The 19,436-nt window shown below is 32.6% G+C and overlaps 1 protein-coding gene across 1 annotated transcript in view; it reads right to left on the minus strand.

Annotated features, from left to right (window-relative positions):
- Positions 1-14,012, minus strand: part of Smp_057410 (hypothetical protein) — a gene marked incomplete at both ends in the record, with an annotated part of 26,471 nt that extends 12,459 nt beyond the window's left edge. The window contains 5 exons of the mRNA XM_018798680.1: positions 1,182-1,337; positions 2,603-2,683; positions 7,809-7,918; positions 11,003-11,224; positions 13,762-14,012. Coding sequence (XP_018653598.1) covers positions 1,182-1,337; positions 2,603-2,683; positions 7,809-7,918; positions 11,003-11,224; positions 13,762-14,012 — 820 coding nt within the window. The remainder of the gene's footprint in view (positions 1-1,181; positions 1,338-2,602; positions 2,684-7,808; positions 7,919-11,002; positions 11,225-13,761) is intronic.
- Between the last annotated feature and the right edge of the window lie 5,424 nt (positions 14,013-19,436).

Genomic DNA, 19,436 nt, shown 5'->3' on the forward strand with positions numbered 1-19,436 from the left:
AAAAAAAAACCCGATAATAATCAGATAAAAGTACAGAAAAAAAACAAAAAAAAAAAACAAACGTACCCAATGAGGGAATTAGGGCCAAGGAAGGGTAAGAGGTTAGACAAATCGTTTCTGCACGCAAAGTTCAGGCTTGAATTCATGGATTGCCAATGCCTCAGCAGTGCATAAAAGAAAAGATTGAAAAGATTGCCTGATGGTTATTTACAAAGATCTATGTATAGAAAACCCACTTGGAATGGACAATACACGAATTTCCATAGTTGGGTTCCACTGAGTCGAGAGAGGAACTTAATTCACTCTTTATCATCTAGGATTAAGCGAATCTGTTCTAGTGACACAATAAATGAAGAATTACTTCATCTTCGACAGACCCTCATCAAAAACGGTTATCCACCGAGGTTCGTCGATAGCAACTTAACATCTAGACGTCAGCAGGAACTAACTTTGACAGTGCAGAAGAAAACCTTGTTTATGAATATGGAATTCAAGGGAGACACGGCTGCTGAAATCCTGAATAAAAGGATTTCAAAAACGTTGAATAAAACTTTCTACACAGCCAAGCTCCGAATTGTTTTCTCTAGCCGGCCTACCATTCGGGGGTGTGTTAAGGATAAACTTTCGCTTTGGGCCACATCGATGTGTATTTATAAATTTACTTGCTCATGTGGAGCACGTTATATAGGCCGCATAAAGCGATCGCTTTCCAAACGTATCTCTGAACACTATCCAGCTTGGCTCCTAAAAGGTGAATGTAAAAAGATAACCAGTTCGATACAAGAGCATTTGATCAATTGTGGACACATTGCTCCAAAAGACACGTCTTTTAAGATAATCTATAGAGTTAAAGGAACCGGATCAAAGAGAGGTCGAATCAATATTTTATGCACTGCTGAGGCATTGGCAATCCACGAATTCAAGCCTGAACTTTGCGTGCAGAAACGATTTGTCCAACCTCTTACCTCATTGGGTACGTTTGTTTGTTTTTGTTTTTTTTCTGTACTTTTATCTGATTATTATCGGTTTTTTGGTCTAGCTTTAATTGATGCATGATCTCAACTATTGACATTAATATAATATCCCCATGAACCCCTTCTGATATTATTCTTCTTTATTTGACTGTTAACTTTAACAAAGCAAATAAAAACTCATTATTATTATTATTATTAACAACTTACGTTGCCAAGTAATTTGTCTTGGTGATAATGAATCATTTTTTTCAACTGCATTCAATTCAGTTAAAGTTTCTTCCATTAATTTTTCTAATCGATTTCTTAATTTTTTAATTTGTGCTTCTCTAGCTTGATCTGCTGAATAAAACGTTTCTGATTCTTCTAAAATGTTTAATATGAAATGATCTATTAATAGGTTGTTACTGTTGTTGTTGTTGTGGTGGTGGTAAGCATTATAAAATAAGCAAATTAAGTCGTTTTTCTTTGGTGTTCATAATTTGTTTTAAAAAAAACATACTGTAGACTGACAAGATAATCTTAAATAGTTTAGGTATGCTTATCAAAGAAACTGAATAAACGTTGGTTAACTCCTGTTACTAACAGTAAACGTAATATTCAGTAACACATGGTTGATTACAGAAAAAAAATATTTTTCTTTGAGGATAAAATATACAAAATTATAAAAAAATTTCATTCCAAAAAACATCACGTTTGTTGTCACTTAAGTAAAATCTACTAAAATATATTACCGACAGTATTCGTCTATCGTTTACTTTCAACTGTAAAAAGTTTTTAACTATTTTTATACTAAGTAATATGTTTAATGCATGAATCCTGATCCGTTCATCTCTCAAATCTCAAAAGAAGAGATCTAAATAGGGAATTTTTAACTATTTTCGAGTCTTTCATTATATCCTATACGATTTAGCATTTCGATAATGTACAGGGTTATTACAATAACATATAAGTGCAATTTATGACGTAACTGCATAAATATTTCGTTACAACAAGACTAAATGAAGTGGTTTGGATTATCCCGTTGTTGATAATTTACTGGAATTTGATCAGTATTAGTTGGTATATATGCATCCTGTGTAGACTGCCTCGATATAGTATATAGAATAGATGGAATGTGGTAAGCAATGGAATAGAAGGCTCGAGTTTCGTCTTATTCGGGACTCATCAGTCTGAGACTCGAACACAGTACCGGATTCCACTGCTAGCCACCTTCCATATATTCCACTATTAAGTCTAAAGTAGGGCCATTTATTGTGAATGAAATAATGGAGAGCATATACATATCATGTAGACTCTTTTGGTGATGTTATGTTCTCCAAACTAGATAGTTTGGCTAAGAAACTTTCATTGTTATTCACGAAGTATTCCATATAGATATCAGTTACATTATCTAATTTTAAAGCTACAAACTCAGATGACTAATGCTATGATGGCATTAATTTATATATGATAAGAAAATCCTATTTAAATCTTGGAATTCATTTCATTTTCGACACTAAAAATTTAACAGACGATTTAAAATAATAACTGAAACGAAAATATACTTGTAAACTTAAACAATAAATAAAAACTCAGTAACTTATCATTTTGAATATACACACAAGAATAATTGTGCATAAAACACATACTAGATTCGATAGAGTTTCTTTTAGACGATGAAGTTCGAAATAAAAGATTCCAAAGTTCTTCTTCAGCCATATCTTGAACTTCTAAAATATACAAATTAATAATTAATGAAACCGACTAGTAATCAGGTGTTATCGAATATATTAATAAACGAGTATTTGGTAGTTAAAAAATATGATGAAATGACTTCAATTAGATGATCATCAAGAACTAGAAAGCACTAGAAACTGAAAGGTGTACCTCAGAAGTAAATAAACCTTGTGGAGACTGCTTACTCAAACACTACCAGTCAAGTAAGAGCTAATGGCGAACATTCATCTGATTTTACAACCTCAAGTAATGTCCAGCAAGACTATCCACTATCTCAAATTTTGTTCAACTTCATCATAAACCTACTTCTAGAAATAATGCCCTCGTCGACCGAATCTTAAGGAATTGGTCCGCTACCAGGAGGTCTACTTATTGACTGAGAATACGCAGATGACATAGTCCTGTTTGGTGAAGACGCTGACAAAATGCAGAGTCTTCTGTTAGAACTGAATAATAATGCCAGGATGTTTGGAATACGTTTCTTCCCATCTAAATGTGAATTGTTGCTCCAAGACTGGTCTGCGTCGATACCTGAACTAAGGGTAGAGAGTGAAGTAGTCAAACGCGCCGACAACTTCACTTATCTTGGAAGTCTGATCAGACGTAATAGGTTATTGTCTGACGAAATCTCTGCACGGATCAAAAACGTGCGTTTGGCTTTTACCAACTTACGTGACTTATTTCGAAGTCGAAATATCCGTCTATATATTAAAGGATAAGTATATTGCACAGCAGTTTGCTCTGTTCTACTTTACGACTGCGAAACGTGGCCATTAGGAGTAGAAGATACTAGTAAGCTATCAGTATTTGACCACAGGTGCCTTAGAAATATTGCTTGCTTTTGCTGGGATCACCGGGTAAGTAATAGTGAGGTTAGACACAGGGTATTAGGGAATGATGGTAAATCAGTTGATGAGGTCATTGATTTTCGTCAACTGAGATGGTTGAGCCACGTGTTACGTATGCCTGAACACCGATTACCACGACGCGCTATACTGACTAGTATTGGGGATGGTTGTAAGAAAGTTAGGGGCAGTCAAACCGAAACGTGGCATCAGTCCACAAAGTTACCAACTTCTAGTCTGAGCAGTGCTGGTAGATGCAGACTACTTATTTGGGGTCCACGTGACTATTGTAACCAATGGTTGGAGACTCTGTGTGGCATGGCTCAGAATCGAACACAATAGCATAGGTGTATACACTCTCTGTCTTCTCTTAAACCTTGAGACTAAAACTGCTTCATGTCTTTCTTTCTTCATGCACTATATCTTTAAAACAATCTTTCTTTTATATATTACCATCAATAAATCAACTATGAATTTGGTGTTCATCATGTTGTGCTAATGAGGTATGGCAACTTGGAACGATGCATATATGTGCGTGGTCCTACGTTGTAGTTGACTGACTGATGAACTAATTAACTCCTACAACCCTATATACCGAGGACAAACATGTACGCACTAATAACTAATTTTGAGAAGTGGTTATCGGATTTCTAGTTATAAGCTATGACCAGTGAAGTTCAATTATGTCAAGTGTAAAACGGATAATCATAAATAACATTGAACGATGGTTAGGTAGTCTTACGAATTGATTGAATTCAGAAGTGCTATCATGGCATATTAATTCAGTGTTTTTGGAGTTATGTGCTTGCTGAGAGGCCTAAAGGTTCTGGGCTCAATCTATGGTAGGGTTATGGATGTGAAATGTCAGTCTCAAATGAAAATGCAATCAAATGTTTTCTAGTTTTCACTGGTTGCCCAAATAACGGATGTCAATGATGCAAAACTCAAGATTTACAAACCTCAATAACCCTATACGTTATTAGACATTTTTGTGTATTATTTGTTTCTCACCTAAGGTAATGTTTATGAAACAAGTATCGTTAAAAATCAACACTTTTTGGTATATGTTATATGTTATAGTAGTAAGTTATTTTTAGATCATTTAAAGTAGTGGTAACATTACAAAACTATCAATGGAATCCGATTAGTAATAAGGATTAGAAAAACAAAACTGTTTAGCAATCAATCAGAATAAATATCTTTTTCATGTAAGTCATCAGTCTCGGTATCTAAAATGCAATTTTAACATCTCACACTTGTAAACTGGAAGACAATGTTTCAGATCCCAGAGATCCGATCAGTTCACTTAATGTTTCATGTGAGTCTTACTAACAAGAAGAAACTAGCACGAAATGTAATTTCAGTGATTTGGTCGAAATCTTTTGATCACCTATTATCTGAAACATCATTAACCAAAATGAACAAAACATAGCAATGCATATCAGTACTAACTATGTTTTCACAAAATTCATTATATAGAGAAATGAATCGGAAGTAATTATTGAAATTAATTCAATTAATTATATAATTATTATAAATATGTAGTTTAATATTCATGATAAAACTGATGATTATCTATTTACATGACAAGAATATTTTAAGAGATAACGTTTCAAATCCCTTATGTTCATATATGATGAGTTTTGAAACTCGAAAAAAATGAACATTAATATTATCAGAAGGGATTTTGTGGAGATTTCAGTATTTTCTTAGTTGAAAGCATGAATCAATTGAAGCTGAACCACCAGGGAAAACCTGGAAGCACTAGACTGCCGTTTCGTCCTATTGTGGGACTCCTCAGCAGTGCGCATCCACGGTCTCACCTCACGGGATTCGAATCCAGGACCTACCAGTTTGGCTCCATATCACTTAACCGATAGACCACTGAGCAGTGACCAGTGTGGTTCAACCACGTCTGTTGTGAGATATCAACTCACTGAAGACAATTGGTGAACGGTTGCTCAACTTCGTGGATTGGTTGAAGTTAAACATTAATACCATTGGATGCCAGCTCAGTGGTCTGTCGGTTAAGTGCTTGGGCGTGAGACTGGTAGGTCCTTGGTTCGAATCCCGTGAGGCGAGATCGTGGATGTGCACTGCTGAGGAGTCCCACAATAGGACGAAACGGCCGTCCAGTGCTCTAGGTTTACCATGGTGGTCTAGCTTCAATTGACTCATGCTTTCAACGATGAACATTAAGTTGACTAGGAAGATATTTGAAATATCTGTATATTGCAGACTTGATGCCAATGAAAATACTCCGTAGAAACATTCCCCTATGTTTGTATTGATAGTGTTGCTCAGAACGGCAATAATATTTACGCATTGTAAGTATTCAGTTCATTTTTATAAATTAACTGAGAGAAAAACTAATTAAAGCTTGATAGTTTGTACTTGAAAGCATTCACTTAATGTGTTACGCTTGCTACTTGATTAATGCGAAATACGGTATACAACTTCGTCACTCGAACGTATAGAAACCCCACAGTCGTAAATTAGAAGACAGAAGAAAAATGGAGAAGTGGTTGTTGGTTAGGAATCGAAATGTACAGAAAATCATGGGTATTTATAGATATTAGCGTTTGTTATAACATCATTATAATTTAGCCAATCCTCAAAGAGTCCATTCATGCTACTGTCCAATTGTAGCATGCCACGTTGATATTCTAGAAAGTTTCATCACGTTATGATTAGATGGTAACTCTTCGACCTCTGGAGGCTCCGTCGTAGTTCTCGGAAGCCATCCGAACATAATAATGTTTAGTAAATTTTTTATTTGATAATCTCTCATTTTGTGAGTGATGAGAACTAGTTGACAGTAATCCTGATTTCGACTATTGTACTACTGTACTCTTGTTTATAATCCTTTCTTAGCTGGTTCTAAATGTTAAACTTTTGTTATAACTGGACAGATTGTTACAATAAAAGGAAGAAGAGAATATCGACTAGCACGCATGTACAACGAATATGACGACTATCACCCTGTTTGTCTTATGTCACATTGAGTAGTAGGAATATTAGATTACACCAGACTTATCAATACGAAAGATTATTAGTCGGTAAAATGAAACTCGTTTTAAATACATTTTCAATCAAACCTAAAATTGCAATGTAAGAATATCTGGTTGTTCCAACAGTGAAATAAAATGTGATTCGGGAAATGTATTTGAATGGAATAGATTATGGAGAAAATGATGTTCTACGCTATAGACCAATATACTCAATATTTACTATTAATTTGCCGGCTTTCTGTCAGTCGCTTATTTTTAAGATAATTCTAGAGATATGGACCTATCCACTTTTGTAACCTTTAAATCTCTCAATGGTAATATTATAAGCTCACACTTTGAAATTTTGCATTATTCATCAATACAGTATGAAGATCGGACAGAAGTTGAAAGAAACTCATATTTTTTTTTTAACAAAGAGGCCACATCATCTGTAGCTAATTTCTACTACATACTGAAGTCAACTTCTAAATCATCCACTGAAAAGAAGGGAGGACTGGACCACTGCTTTATCTTAGCTTGTGATTCCATCTACAGTGCATATTAATCACAAAATTTCAACTCTAATCTTCCGATTCTCAGTCACGTGAATAATGAAATGAAATCACTGTGTCAAAATTCATTCGTTAATACTTACGACTTCGATAGTCCTCATTTAATATAATTGGTGAATTAGTCAAACTCTTTACACGGTTAACACCACATGTTATGGCTTCTAATTTTCAACTTAAGGAAATCTTTCCCAGAGTTGATCTGATCAAAAAAGGTCTACATATATCATCCATGTATCATTATTTCAAGTAATTATTTAAGGAAGTGACTACTTTCTGTAAATAGTGAAGTGTAAATAGCTTTTTTCGGACATTAGTCAATAAAAGTAGGAAACTAAACGGAAGAAAATTTCGTATGAATGTTTGTAAAATCCCTTTGTTCAAGAGTGCTATTGAGCAGACTCAGTTGGTAATTGTTTATTCTCAGATTTATTCTAAGATTATTTCACAGACCTTAACTAAACGATAAGCACCATCTGTTTCTGTGTAGACGAACAATCAGTGATCTAGTCGGATGATCCAATGTCTTGGATAAGTCGCTTATAGCTCTTTTTCAACATTCTACTATGCTAAAAACTTTAAAGTCTCGTGGTATGCAGTGACATCTGGCTGGAAATGTTATGGAGCATTACTAATCGTGATATTTTCGAAAAGTAACAATACTGAGAAAGCTTCAAATTAATTTTTTTCCATTAAACTTTATGCTAAACTTACGTTTAAACCTTGATCCAAATAAACTTTTAGCAACAGCTGTACTTCCGAATTCTCTGAATCGTTGAATTACTGTTTCGTAAAACCAATTACATGTCATTGCACGATAGTTTCTGAATACGATAAAAGTAGAAATTATTCACTTATGTAAAGTCAGTAGAAAAACCATATTGAACACTGAAGATAAATTGGGTTAGTAACTGTTTTTAGTCCCTGTAAGTTAAATAGTGGATTAGGTTACTTAGATCCGAGTTAAAGGAGGATAATACAGAATTAATAAAAATTAGTAATGATTAATAAACATTGAAATAATTTTGTTATCGATGCAATGATGGTATAATTTCCAGCTGATCCATCGGTGTAAGTATAAACAAATAACTTAAGTTTATTCACTTTTGTTATCTCCTTCCTCAATGGATAATATCTAACAAGAATGACGTTTACAGAGAGCGAGAATAGAATTTGTATATTTTGTGAGAATGATGTCAACTTGATTGGCAATAAGTTATGATGTTCGTCAGCTATTGCTAGTTGGTAACTAGCCAATCACTTTATTCTTTGAATTATGACCACATTTCCACTGACTAATGTTTGATACTTAGATTGATAAATTAGTAAATGCAGTTTAAACTTTATTCACTTATCAATGAGCGAAATAATAATTTTCCAACCAGTGACAAAAAAAAACTAAATTCATTTAAATACCTGAAAGCACCTCTTAGAATGTTTGTTTAATGCTTATTACCAACTTGTTTCTAGATTATAGGTAATGGATACTTATAACTGAGCTTGTTACCTACCTATTGATTGAAACAATTTGACCCAGTTGTTCACTTTACCAACTGACAGTGGGAGTTAATTTCAAGCCCAATGATCGCTCATATGATCATATTATTGAGAATGCTTTTCATCAAGCACAGAAAGAAAGGAATAATTTTCAACTCTCAAAAATATGTGATGTGATTATTTAATTACCATAGATTTCCAGGTTCTAATCAAGTATATTATTTACAGAGTTAATGAAAATTCAAAGAAGGTATGCTGATATATTGATTGTCTAGAAGGAACAGGAATATCGTTATAGGAGGTAGTTGTTGTTCGTCGTCTAAAACTCAGATACACAGTTCTTAACCATAATCCCACTAATATGTGTTACACAACAAATTTAAATGAAAATGTATGATTCTGAATTATTGTCTTTATGAACGTGTTGCTCCTTTGGTGCATTTTTATATACCTGACTATAAATGTGCCTTCTCAGCATACATGAAGAAGACATTTCCTACCAAATTAAAACAAAAAACATTTTAATAGTTGAACCTCGTCAACCTGACAATGAATAGATTACATTTAGTGTGTCTATGTGAGTGACTAAACAGGGTTCGAAGTTTTTATGGACATAAGCTCATGAAATCGCTGTTGGAATCCCTTGGTAACTACATAAATTTGGTTATGAAACCGGTTAGAACGAGAGAGAAATTGTCAGTTAAAGAATTCGAGAACTTTAACTATTGGACTGTAAACATTTTAAAAATATGTGAAATAATTACTCATTTTTAAAAACAGTTTAATTAAAAACGAAAGAATTCAAGTTGGTTCACGAAAACTACTTCCTTCCAACGTTATATAACAGGCACATTTTAGTGCATATTCCAAGGTCACATTGTAACCATTTGAATAAGGCTCCAAAGATTAATAAACACTAAAAAACCGTTGTTCAGTATTGATCAGTGTCTTGTTAATTGCTAACTGAATTCTCTCGGTCCAGTTCCAAGGTGACCACTAATCTAAGCGACTTAATATCGAGTGCAATATTGAGATGCTGAATGATTAAAGGTTCTTGCTTATGTAGTATACTTAATACATTTTTAAAAAATTTTCAAATTCCATTCTAACTGTCCTTTCTCTCTATTCTTTGCCCTGTAATGGTGATGATAGTAAACATATATGTTAGTCCAGTGGATTGAAATTGATCATGGGTCGGGAATCAGTTTGGTAGTCAATCACCTTTGACATACTCATAAGCCTTGTGCAAATCAAAGTCCAAAATACGGTTGCACGTAAGGAGTTCCATCAAACAATTACCGGTATAAAACAAATGATAAATTATATAAGATAGTTTGTAACTTTTCGAATTAGGTATTCAGTTAGATTAATCAACTATGTGATTGATTTTTTATGTTTCAGAGTTGAATTAATCATTATTGAAAAGCTATTATGCTGATATCATCGTTAAAACAGAAGTTCTTTGTTATCTCCAGCTATTATTTGTTTGTCCAAAGAACAGTTACTCAAGGAGAGTAAAATTATTTAATTTAGATAGTAAGCTTAAGTTTTTCAAAGCCTGTTTTACAAATATTCTTTGTTGACTAACTAAATTTTTCAAGAAACTGAAAAGATCTAGACATTTCTTAAGTTATACATAAGTTTTCATTGATTAAAACTTTAATACGATTAATGGAACGTATTTGGCTGATGTATTTATATGTGACTCCAGTTGAGAACATCATAATCAAGGAAGAACTAACATTGTCAATTATAAAACATACTGGATGATATTATAGTAGTTACATACAACTGATCTTTATATGACACTAATTGTATCTTATTGAGCATCATAAAACTGACTATAAAAGAGGAGAATAGTTTTTTAAACTGGAATAAATAGACTATAAAATTGTAAGCAAAGATGGATAGTGGCTAGCAGTGGAATCCAGGACGCGCGTTTCGTCCTATTTAGAGACTAACCAGTTGCAGTCCTAAAAACATCAATGGGAAGATTCAAACAAACAATACTAAATAAATTTCAACTTCACTCCATTGCACAAGGAAGTAGCTAACAGGACTCAGTGGCCGAATGGATAACGCGATGGTGTTTGCAGCGAAGAGTACTGTAGGTACATCCAGCTGACGAGTCCCAAATGGGACGAAACGCGCGTCCTAGATTCCACTGCTAGCCACTATCCATCTTTACTTACAATGCTTGTGAATTTAGGCTTTATCGAAGCAGTACGCACAGCATGCACATATGCCAATTAGAGACTGACCAGTTTCAGTCCTAACACATCGATGGGAATATTCAAACAAACAATACTAAATGAATTTGAACTATAAAATGTTCTTCTCTAGCAATTCTACAGTTTATCATTAACATCCATATAGATACTAGACTACTTTTAAAAGAAAATGTAACTTACTTTTCTTTTAAACACATTCTACAAAAGAATTCATTGTATTGATTTATAGATTCTGAACAATTTCGACATATTTCACGTTTACAATTGTAACATATACGTTTAGGATTAATTAAAAGTATAAATGGACGTCCACATAATAAACATGATGTACTTTCAGTAAGTGAAGTTAAATGTTTAGCAGCCAATTCTCTATCTCGTCTTAAAATACTCGAACGAAATCGGCTAAGTTGATAATTTTTTAAAAAAATGTATAAAACAAATTAATGAAATAGAAATGTAGTAAAATTGTGAAATGTAACAATCTTCTATAATCAATAAACAATCAATGTTATAAATTTACCGAGTTCAGGTTGATGTATCTTGTATTGAGATAGACTTTCCGTCTGGTAGTTGGTAATCACTCGTAAGATAAACAGTATGTAATTCTGAAAATTAAGTCATCATTTCATAAGTTGTTGAACGAGAGCATCATGACATATATGGTGAATTTGTTCGTTTTGGCTCCTTATCCTGTTAGTTGTAGCCCTCTCCAATCAATCAATCAAAAACTCAGTTCCATATACTAATGGAAAGCGTATTGTTAAACCAGTAAAAGAAACGCCAAGAAAAGGAGTACTGATTGCGATTCTTATTACTATGATCATATTATTTTTTAAATTTTTGTGGATTTGTGAGACTGGTGCCATTTTTAGAGAAATCCTTATAGATGTTGGATCTCCAGTGAAGAAGAGTTTGTTAAGAAATAAGTAAGTTACAGAAATGAAATATTGTGTATCCGCATCAAATATTTAAGTACCTGTTCTGAAGTTTGAGCCTACAACTGTCTGAAGTCAAGTACTTTAGCAGTTGCTAATACTATACAATTACCTCTTAATACAAGGTTTGGCGTCATAAAATGATCATTTATCTTTATTCATCTTGCTTTTGGATCAGTATTTAATTCCTTGTATGGAAGTAATTTAAACAAAAAGCATGGAGTGTTGCAGATGAACCAAATGCACTGATTTAAAATGATAATAATATCTTCTTTTCTACAGTCTTGCGAACATCAACTCGGTGTCGTACACAAGAAGATAATGAAGATACTCAGCTTAAAGAGTGTAAATTTTACCAATATAGAGAAGGGTTGGTTATACCAATGGGGTTTTTACAACCAGAATAGCTTAGATCTAGCTTTTGAAGTAAGCAGTTTGATATAACTTGTTACACAATCACACCAGGCCAACATAAATCACTAGATACACAAACATTCCGACTGTTTCCAACGAATCATTAAAAAGTGTCAGTAAATCTACGTGATCCTGTTAGTGTTGTAAACTCACTGCGTATTACAGTCTGTCAGAGTACATGTCACAATAACGGACGTAAATCCTAGTGACGAACTAATAAGATTTAAGATAGTGGTTATTGGATTTTTGTATGAAATTCAAAGTAGCAACTTATATTTTATTAAGAACTTATTAAAACCTAGCAAAACTTGTTGATGAGACTACAAAAAGTAGTAAATATATGAAAACTAAAGAATGTAGACCATGATTTAACAAGTTTTAAAGTTAACTTTGAGGTTCTTGTTGTTTAAAGTCAAAGAACCATTTCTCTACGTATACATGTATATGGCTGCGAAGCATTAATCCACTCTATTCCTAACTATTACTCTTAACTCCTAACCTTAAATCCTAAACCTAATTCCTAATTCTATCCTTAAACATTTCAGTGATGTTACGTAATAAAATATATCATTTACATTTTGATTGACTAAACATTGGCATCATTTGGAGGTCAAAAGTGGCCTATACCAGTTTCGCGATTACTATTAAAGTATTAATGATTACCAATTATTTAATTAATTGATCTTTTTTTAGCCGATATGGATAATTTCAGTTCACATTATACATTGGCGGCTTTTATCATAAGGAAATGTGATCCTACTTTCATTTTACTGCAGCTGATGGTAGCTCAAAAAATGAGCACGAAGATGCGTAGATGTTTTCTACCTTATTTTGTCAAGCTATTAACACTTATGTATGAATGGAGAATATTCTTTCTAATGAATTCTCTTTAAGTTCTACAATTGTGTAACCAAATTAATAATCCAAGAAGTTGCCAAGTTTTAGACTAAATACATCGTTGAAGGTTATAGCATGTGAATTCAGGATTGATTGTAAAGTAGAATAAAATTGTTAACTGTCAGTAAGGGGTTGGGGAAATTGTTGAATTTTATTCAAATAGCGAGCCAATTTACGTTAGACGACCATAAAAGACAATGTAAAACAGCTATGTAGCATCGTGGATTGGTTGGAGTTAAACAATGTATACCATGAATTCCGACTCAGCGGTCTGGAGGTTAGATGTTTGCTGACAAAAACAAAGGTTTTGAGTTCGATTCTCAACCCCAGAGTTGTGGATCTGCACTATTAAGGAGTCCCATACAAGGATGAACCACCATTCAGTCTTTTTCAGAACCTTTTTGAAATGTTGAAAATTTAATTATTCTATGCAGATTGTAAATCGATTTTGCTCATTTATTTTGATTATTCACACCTTATTATTGATTTAATAAAATCAAATTAATAAATTTGACCCATTTAATCATTTACATTGTGATAATTCCTCTTGCTTACACTCTCTGATGATTTATTGTTTTAAGTTGTGGAAATGTGGATCAGTTCATAATTATGCAGATTTTTACAGATTGTTGGTAACTAACAAATAGTTTGCAGTAGTAATAAAAGATATAAAGTTGTTGAATAAATGCTTACTTCAATCTTTCTCGTTCTTTAGCCCGTACTTCGAAGTCTTTCTTGACTACGCATAAAACTTTTTGACGTTCATCTTCATTCAAATAATTTAAGTTTAAGTTTTCAATATCATTTTGAATAGATGAATAGATTGATTTCTGTATATTATCACTGGACGATTTCTCCGTTATACCATTACGTTGACCAAATACTGTTTTTTCATTAGATACAGTAACTGTTGTTGTAGGCCAGGTCATATCAATATTGGCCATTAAAATTCTTTGTTGATGTAGTTAACTATTCTGAAAAAAAATTTATAAAGTAAAACGATGATATTTTTCGTCAAAAGAAAGTTTATATTGCTTTATAAACCACTAAGTCTTGTATTATCAGTTAGGTGAACAAGATATCAAGTCAAAAACGTGGCATCAGTCCTTGAAATCACTAATTTCTAGTCTGAGCCATGTTGGTAGATGTAGACTACTTGGTTGGAGTCCGCGTGGCTATCATAACCAATGGTTGGAGACTGTGTGACAGGGCTCAGAATCGATCACAATGGCATAGGTGATTACCATGAAATTAAAATTGCTTCATATCTTTCTTTCTTCCTGTACTATATCCTTATATACAATCATTCTTTTATATATTACCACCATTAAATTAACTACTTCTATGAATTCGGTGTTCATCTTGTTGTGCTAATAAGGTATGGCAACTTGGACCGATACATATGTGTAATTGGTCCTACATTGTAGCTGACTGACTAACTTATCTTCACGATCTATCCATTTTCTAAACATTGATTATTATTTTAAGGAGTAGTTTTTCAAGAAACAATTACAGTCATTTGGATTAGACTAAGTAAGAGCGATGAAAATTTATTAGATGATTTAATTAATCACTTATTAAATTGTGTGGACAATACCTGAGAACCGATTGGCATGAAATTTCGGTCAAATATGTTAGGAAGTTTATTATGAAGCAACGATGGAAGCAATGATCTAAACAAGTATAATTACTGATGTGTTCGTAATGTAAGTAATTAACTGTCCCTATGTATTCAATGTTCATGTTATCATGTCATCTTTTTTTTAAATAAATAAATACATCATTGTTCTATAATCCTCTACGAAATGATCTGACCCAAGTTTTCAAAAACATTACATTATTTTCCAAAGATCAGTTACTCTTATTTCTTGCAAATTTACTATTTTAGAAGTTTAGCTGAAATATGATTCTTTCTCATCCACTTTTTCTTAAATGATAGGTTGTCTTGAAGCATGGATTTTATTATTGTAATGTATCTCCTCTGTCATTATGGCGATAATGTTACTAATTATGGTACTAGTTTGAGTAGGCGATGGTTTGTCTGAAACTTTACAAATAGAACGATAATAAAACAGTCTCTGGTAGTACATATTGACAAAAATTTTCGATATAATCACATTAGTGTGTAAAACATAAGGGCTATAATATAACAATAACTAAAAGAAAATCAATGCGGAATTTGTAACATTTGTAATTTAAAACACGCAGTCAATGCAATGATGACATGCACTGATATAATAAAACTTGCTTTATTCAAAACCACACGTCTAATTGAAGTAGTAACTTGTCAGCACGTAATCTAAAGTATCACAAAAAAATCCTAATTTTATAGGCACTTTGTGAATATGAGGAAAATGTGTTCAAGGTGTTTACAAGCAGAGATTAGCTACCATTAATAATCATCTGTAAATATCTGCAATCCGTCTTGTCCCCGTGGTATCAAGTTTAATAACATAATCTATATTTGGTGTATGATAATCAGCTATCGTTTGTTAAAAAGATAGTAGAGGAGAACTGTGTACGAACTAACATAGTAATATTTCTTGAGTATCTCAGTAATTGAATTCATGATAGTTTATAAAGATTTTGTAAAGATGCGTAGTACATGTAGTTGATAGACACAATAAATGAGTGTAAACAATTCCAAAACAGGGAAATCTGTGGGAATAAATAAACGCTTGAAAAATATGTTTTCCAGAATTTCTAGCATATCACCAACGTATATTACTTGATGCAAGCGATGAGAAAAGACAAGTAAATATCGAACTATCGTACTTTGAATATAGATCCAATCAATCTCAGAACTATACTCAGTTTACACAGATTTCATTCACATTAATTACTATTTATATTGTGAACAAATCGCAATTTAGCCGGATACTTTTGAAGTCAAACGACACATATTCACACTTAAATAAATTCCCAGATGAACGTCGAGACATTTAGTAAACCGTTATTTCATGATTTCTATTTACTTTGGAAAGTTTCCATGGTTTACTATTTCTTTAAATAAGCTTAGTTCGAACTGCCAACAGAATAGTAGAAGTTCTTTTTAATTTCAATCAGTTAGAGTTTTACAAATACAATTTCCCATAGAGTGTCTCCAATACATTCAAGGTCAAACTATTGTGAAAATATTCAATCATAATTGGATGTAAGTTCAGTGAAGATGTAATTTGATCGAATTGACAGATTGATTATTTGTTTATTGATTGTATGAATTATATACATACATTAAATTATTGATTAACATCTAGTTAAATTCACTTTTAAATTTATTTAATGACCAAAACTTTTAAAGTGATTTGTAATTTATGATTACTATGGTAGATGTAATTAAGTCAGTGATTGGCGAATAAATTAGCCTCCTTCAACACACTTGCCCTATTAATTGCACCAGTATAACAGTCTCGTTTCATTGTACTAAGTAGCAGATAGTAGTATAAAGCATTTAGCTGAGGTCACAATACTAGCATATCAGTCTTGTTTTAAATCATTACAGTGTTCAACTAATCAAATCACCAAAGATTAGGTATTAAAAAGAATAAACATAACTGATTTACCGAATCGTGCATTTAATTCTTTGTCTTAGAAAATTATAACAGATTATTATTCGGATAAGTAAACGTGGTTATTCTTGGTGATATTTGAGATAGACGTAGATTAGAAAAAAAATAACGACCTCATTACTTGGTAATTAATAAATACGAAACGGTTTCAGATATCAATATTTTTTTCCATACAATAAAAAATAATTTATAGGAACGTGGTTTCCTTAAAATGGGTATATTTTATGTCCTGTTTTCAATGGCATTGTCAATTCATTTATAAAGTCCCTGAAATCTTGTGAAGACTCTGGAACTTATCTTAGTTATCATTTGGATCTCAACATGTTCACATTCGATTATTGTAATGATCGTTAACATATCGAGTATTACATATGATTTTTTTAAATACGGTTACCTTCGTCTAATTTCAATATTTTATCCTTAAATCCTCCTAAAAGATAGTGAAGTAACAGTGTTGTTTATGAAGAACTTGATGTATTATATAGCACTTATTAGAAATCTTTTGTGTCTTTCGAAGCTGATAATATTAGTTTATTCTTTCAAATGATGTTTTGATTTCAACCAACTTTTGGCTGTCTTCATTGGTAATTTACGTGGTGGAACTACTTAATCACAATTTGACGGTAATTTATATGTAGCTTAATTACAATTTTGCTAAACTGAATTCCGCATAAATTATGATTTATTCAAAATGAATGAATTCAATAGATATATGATGTATACCTAAAAAAGGTAGCTATGTGTTCTTTTCCTCTTCACATAAAACACTCATGCGGTTTTAGAGATTGTTTAGTTTACTCGATAAACGAATTGTATCCTCTGTATTATCACAGATAGCTGAGATGTCATCCACATATCTCTTATAAGAGCACATATTTTCTATTAGAACTTGAGCTAGATTTTCGACATATCTCATAAACACGTCAGATTATAATGCTCATAAAGAACTACCCATAGCAACCCTATCAATCTGGCGACAGTATTTCACTTAGGTGAGTAATGATAAAAAATCTTTGTGAGATGATTTTTACCACACATCAGTTTGAAATTTCATTGTATTCATTATGAACTTATTAAACTAATACAGGTTATTACTAATTGATTCTAGTTGTTTTACACGAAACCAGGTTAAAGATTTGAAGTGGGTATTTTGATGGTTAAATTACAATGTAGGAATAAACCATTGGGAATCAAGAAATATAAATTGGTATTCTGGTTACGCAAGAAAGCTAATACAAATAACGAGTTCCATGTAACATATCTTCGTATCAAAATTAGGACAACCACTGTTATATTAAGACTCGATCTCTCCAATAATTCACAGATTGTAATAATGAAGATGTCGTATGTGATGGTTTCATTCAGTGGAACTGTCTATGAAAATTTCGAGGAAATTCGAGCAAAGAGAAATGTACCGTGAATAGAAATCCATATTGTTTTGAATATAATCTCAGTTTGATGAATATAATTAAGGTTATGTGATATTTTAAAACATTTTTGATTATCTGCTGATTAAGTTTGAAGCCTATTGACCTTCATAGGAAAGACCATGTGACATTGATTAATTGTCGTAACGAATATCAACTCAGCGTGTTTAAGCTTACAACAGTACACTTTTTAATTGTTCAGTTACATCGTAATTAGTTTAAACTGCCACTTTTACGTTTGATAATTTTTGTCAAATAACTTAAAGTATACTAACAAAATTTGTTAATTTTTAAGTTTTCTCATTGTTAATGCTAAGGATTTTAATTGATCAGTTTCTATTGATGTATGTGTAGCTTGAGCGGAATATCATGGCATTCAGCACCGGACTTCACTGCTAGTTTAGTTCTGACTAAGTGCTTATATAGAAGTAATCCGTTCAGGTTGCCCCTTATACTAGAAGAGATTGATTAATTAGAGTCCGTAACATTGTTAAAGATCGAAGCACTTACAAATAGTTAAATTCATCTCGTTACATGAGTTAGTGGATATCTGAACTAATTAGCTTAGTGAATAATCCTTTGGGTGTTTGAAGCGAAAGGTGCTGGGCTTACGTGTCGGTATGACCGGCAAGAGTGAGATGTAAATATATCTAGCTGATGAATCCCAAATAAGACAGAGTGCGTGTCCTAGATTTCTCTGACAAAATCCCTCATATAAGATGTCTTTCCTTGAGGACGTAAATAGTAAGGCTTTTCCTATTTGTTAGTTGTTCTCTTTAGTATGACTATCAAGGATTGATATTCGATTCATCGTTTTTATCCAACCCAATAAATTTTCACAGTATGTTTACCTTATAGATTAGCGAAGTATAGCAAACAGATAAAAGGTTTACCATATGCAGTTTATTAAAAACCAAAGCAAGGAGTTTCTTAGCCTGATGACGTCCTAATAATTGTTGGATATGTATTTTACTTCATTTATTAAAAATTAATTAAATTACCCATTATTTCAATGTAGATTATTATTCACTATTTAAAATGCAAATCAAATTATAACATTGAGATCCTCGAGACAATAAGTGGGTTCGATTAGAATCTTGATGAAAAACTAACTCTATGAGACTAATATCAGAAGGGGTTTTGTGGATATTATATTAATTTCAATAGTTGAGATCATGAGTCAATTGAAGCTAGACCACCATGAAAAACCAGGAAGCACTCGATGGCCGTTGCGTCCTATTGTGGGACTCCTCAGAAGTGTGAATTCACGATCCCACCTCACGAGATTCGAACCCAGGACCTATCAGTCTCGTGCGCGAGCGCTTAACCTCTGGACCACTGAGTCCTGGGTTCGAATCTCGTGAGGCGGGAT

The sequence above is a fragment of the Schistosoma mansoni genome, chromosome 7, assembly GCF_000237925.1.
Source record: "Schistosoma mansoni strain Puerto Rico chromosome 7, complete genome".
Lineage (NCBI taxonomy): Eukaryota > Metazoa > Platyhelminthes > Trematoda > Strigeidida > Schistosomatidae > Schistosoma > Schistosoma mansoni.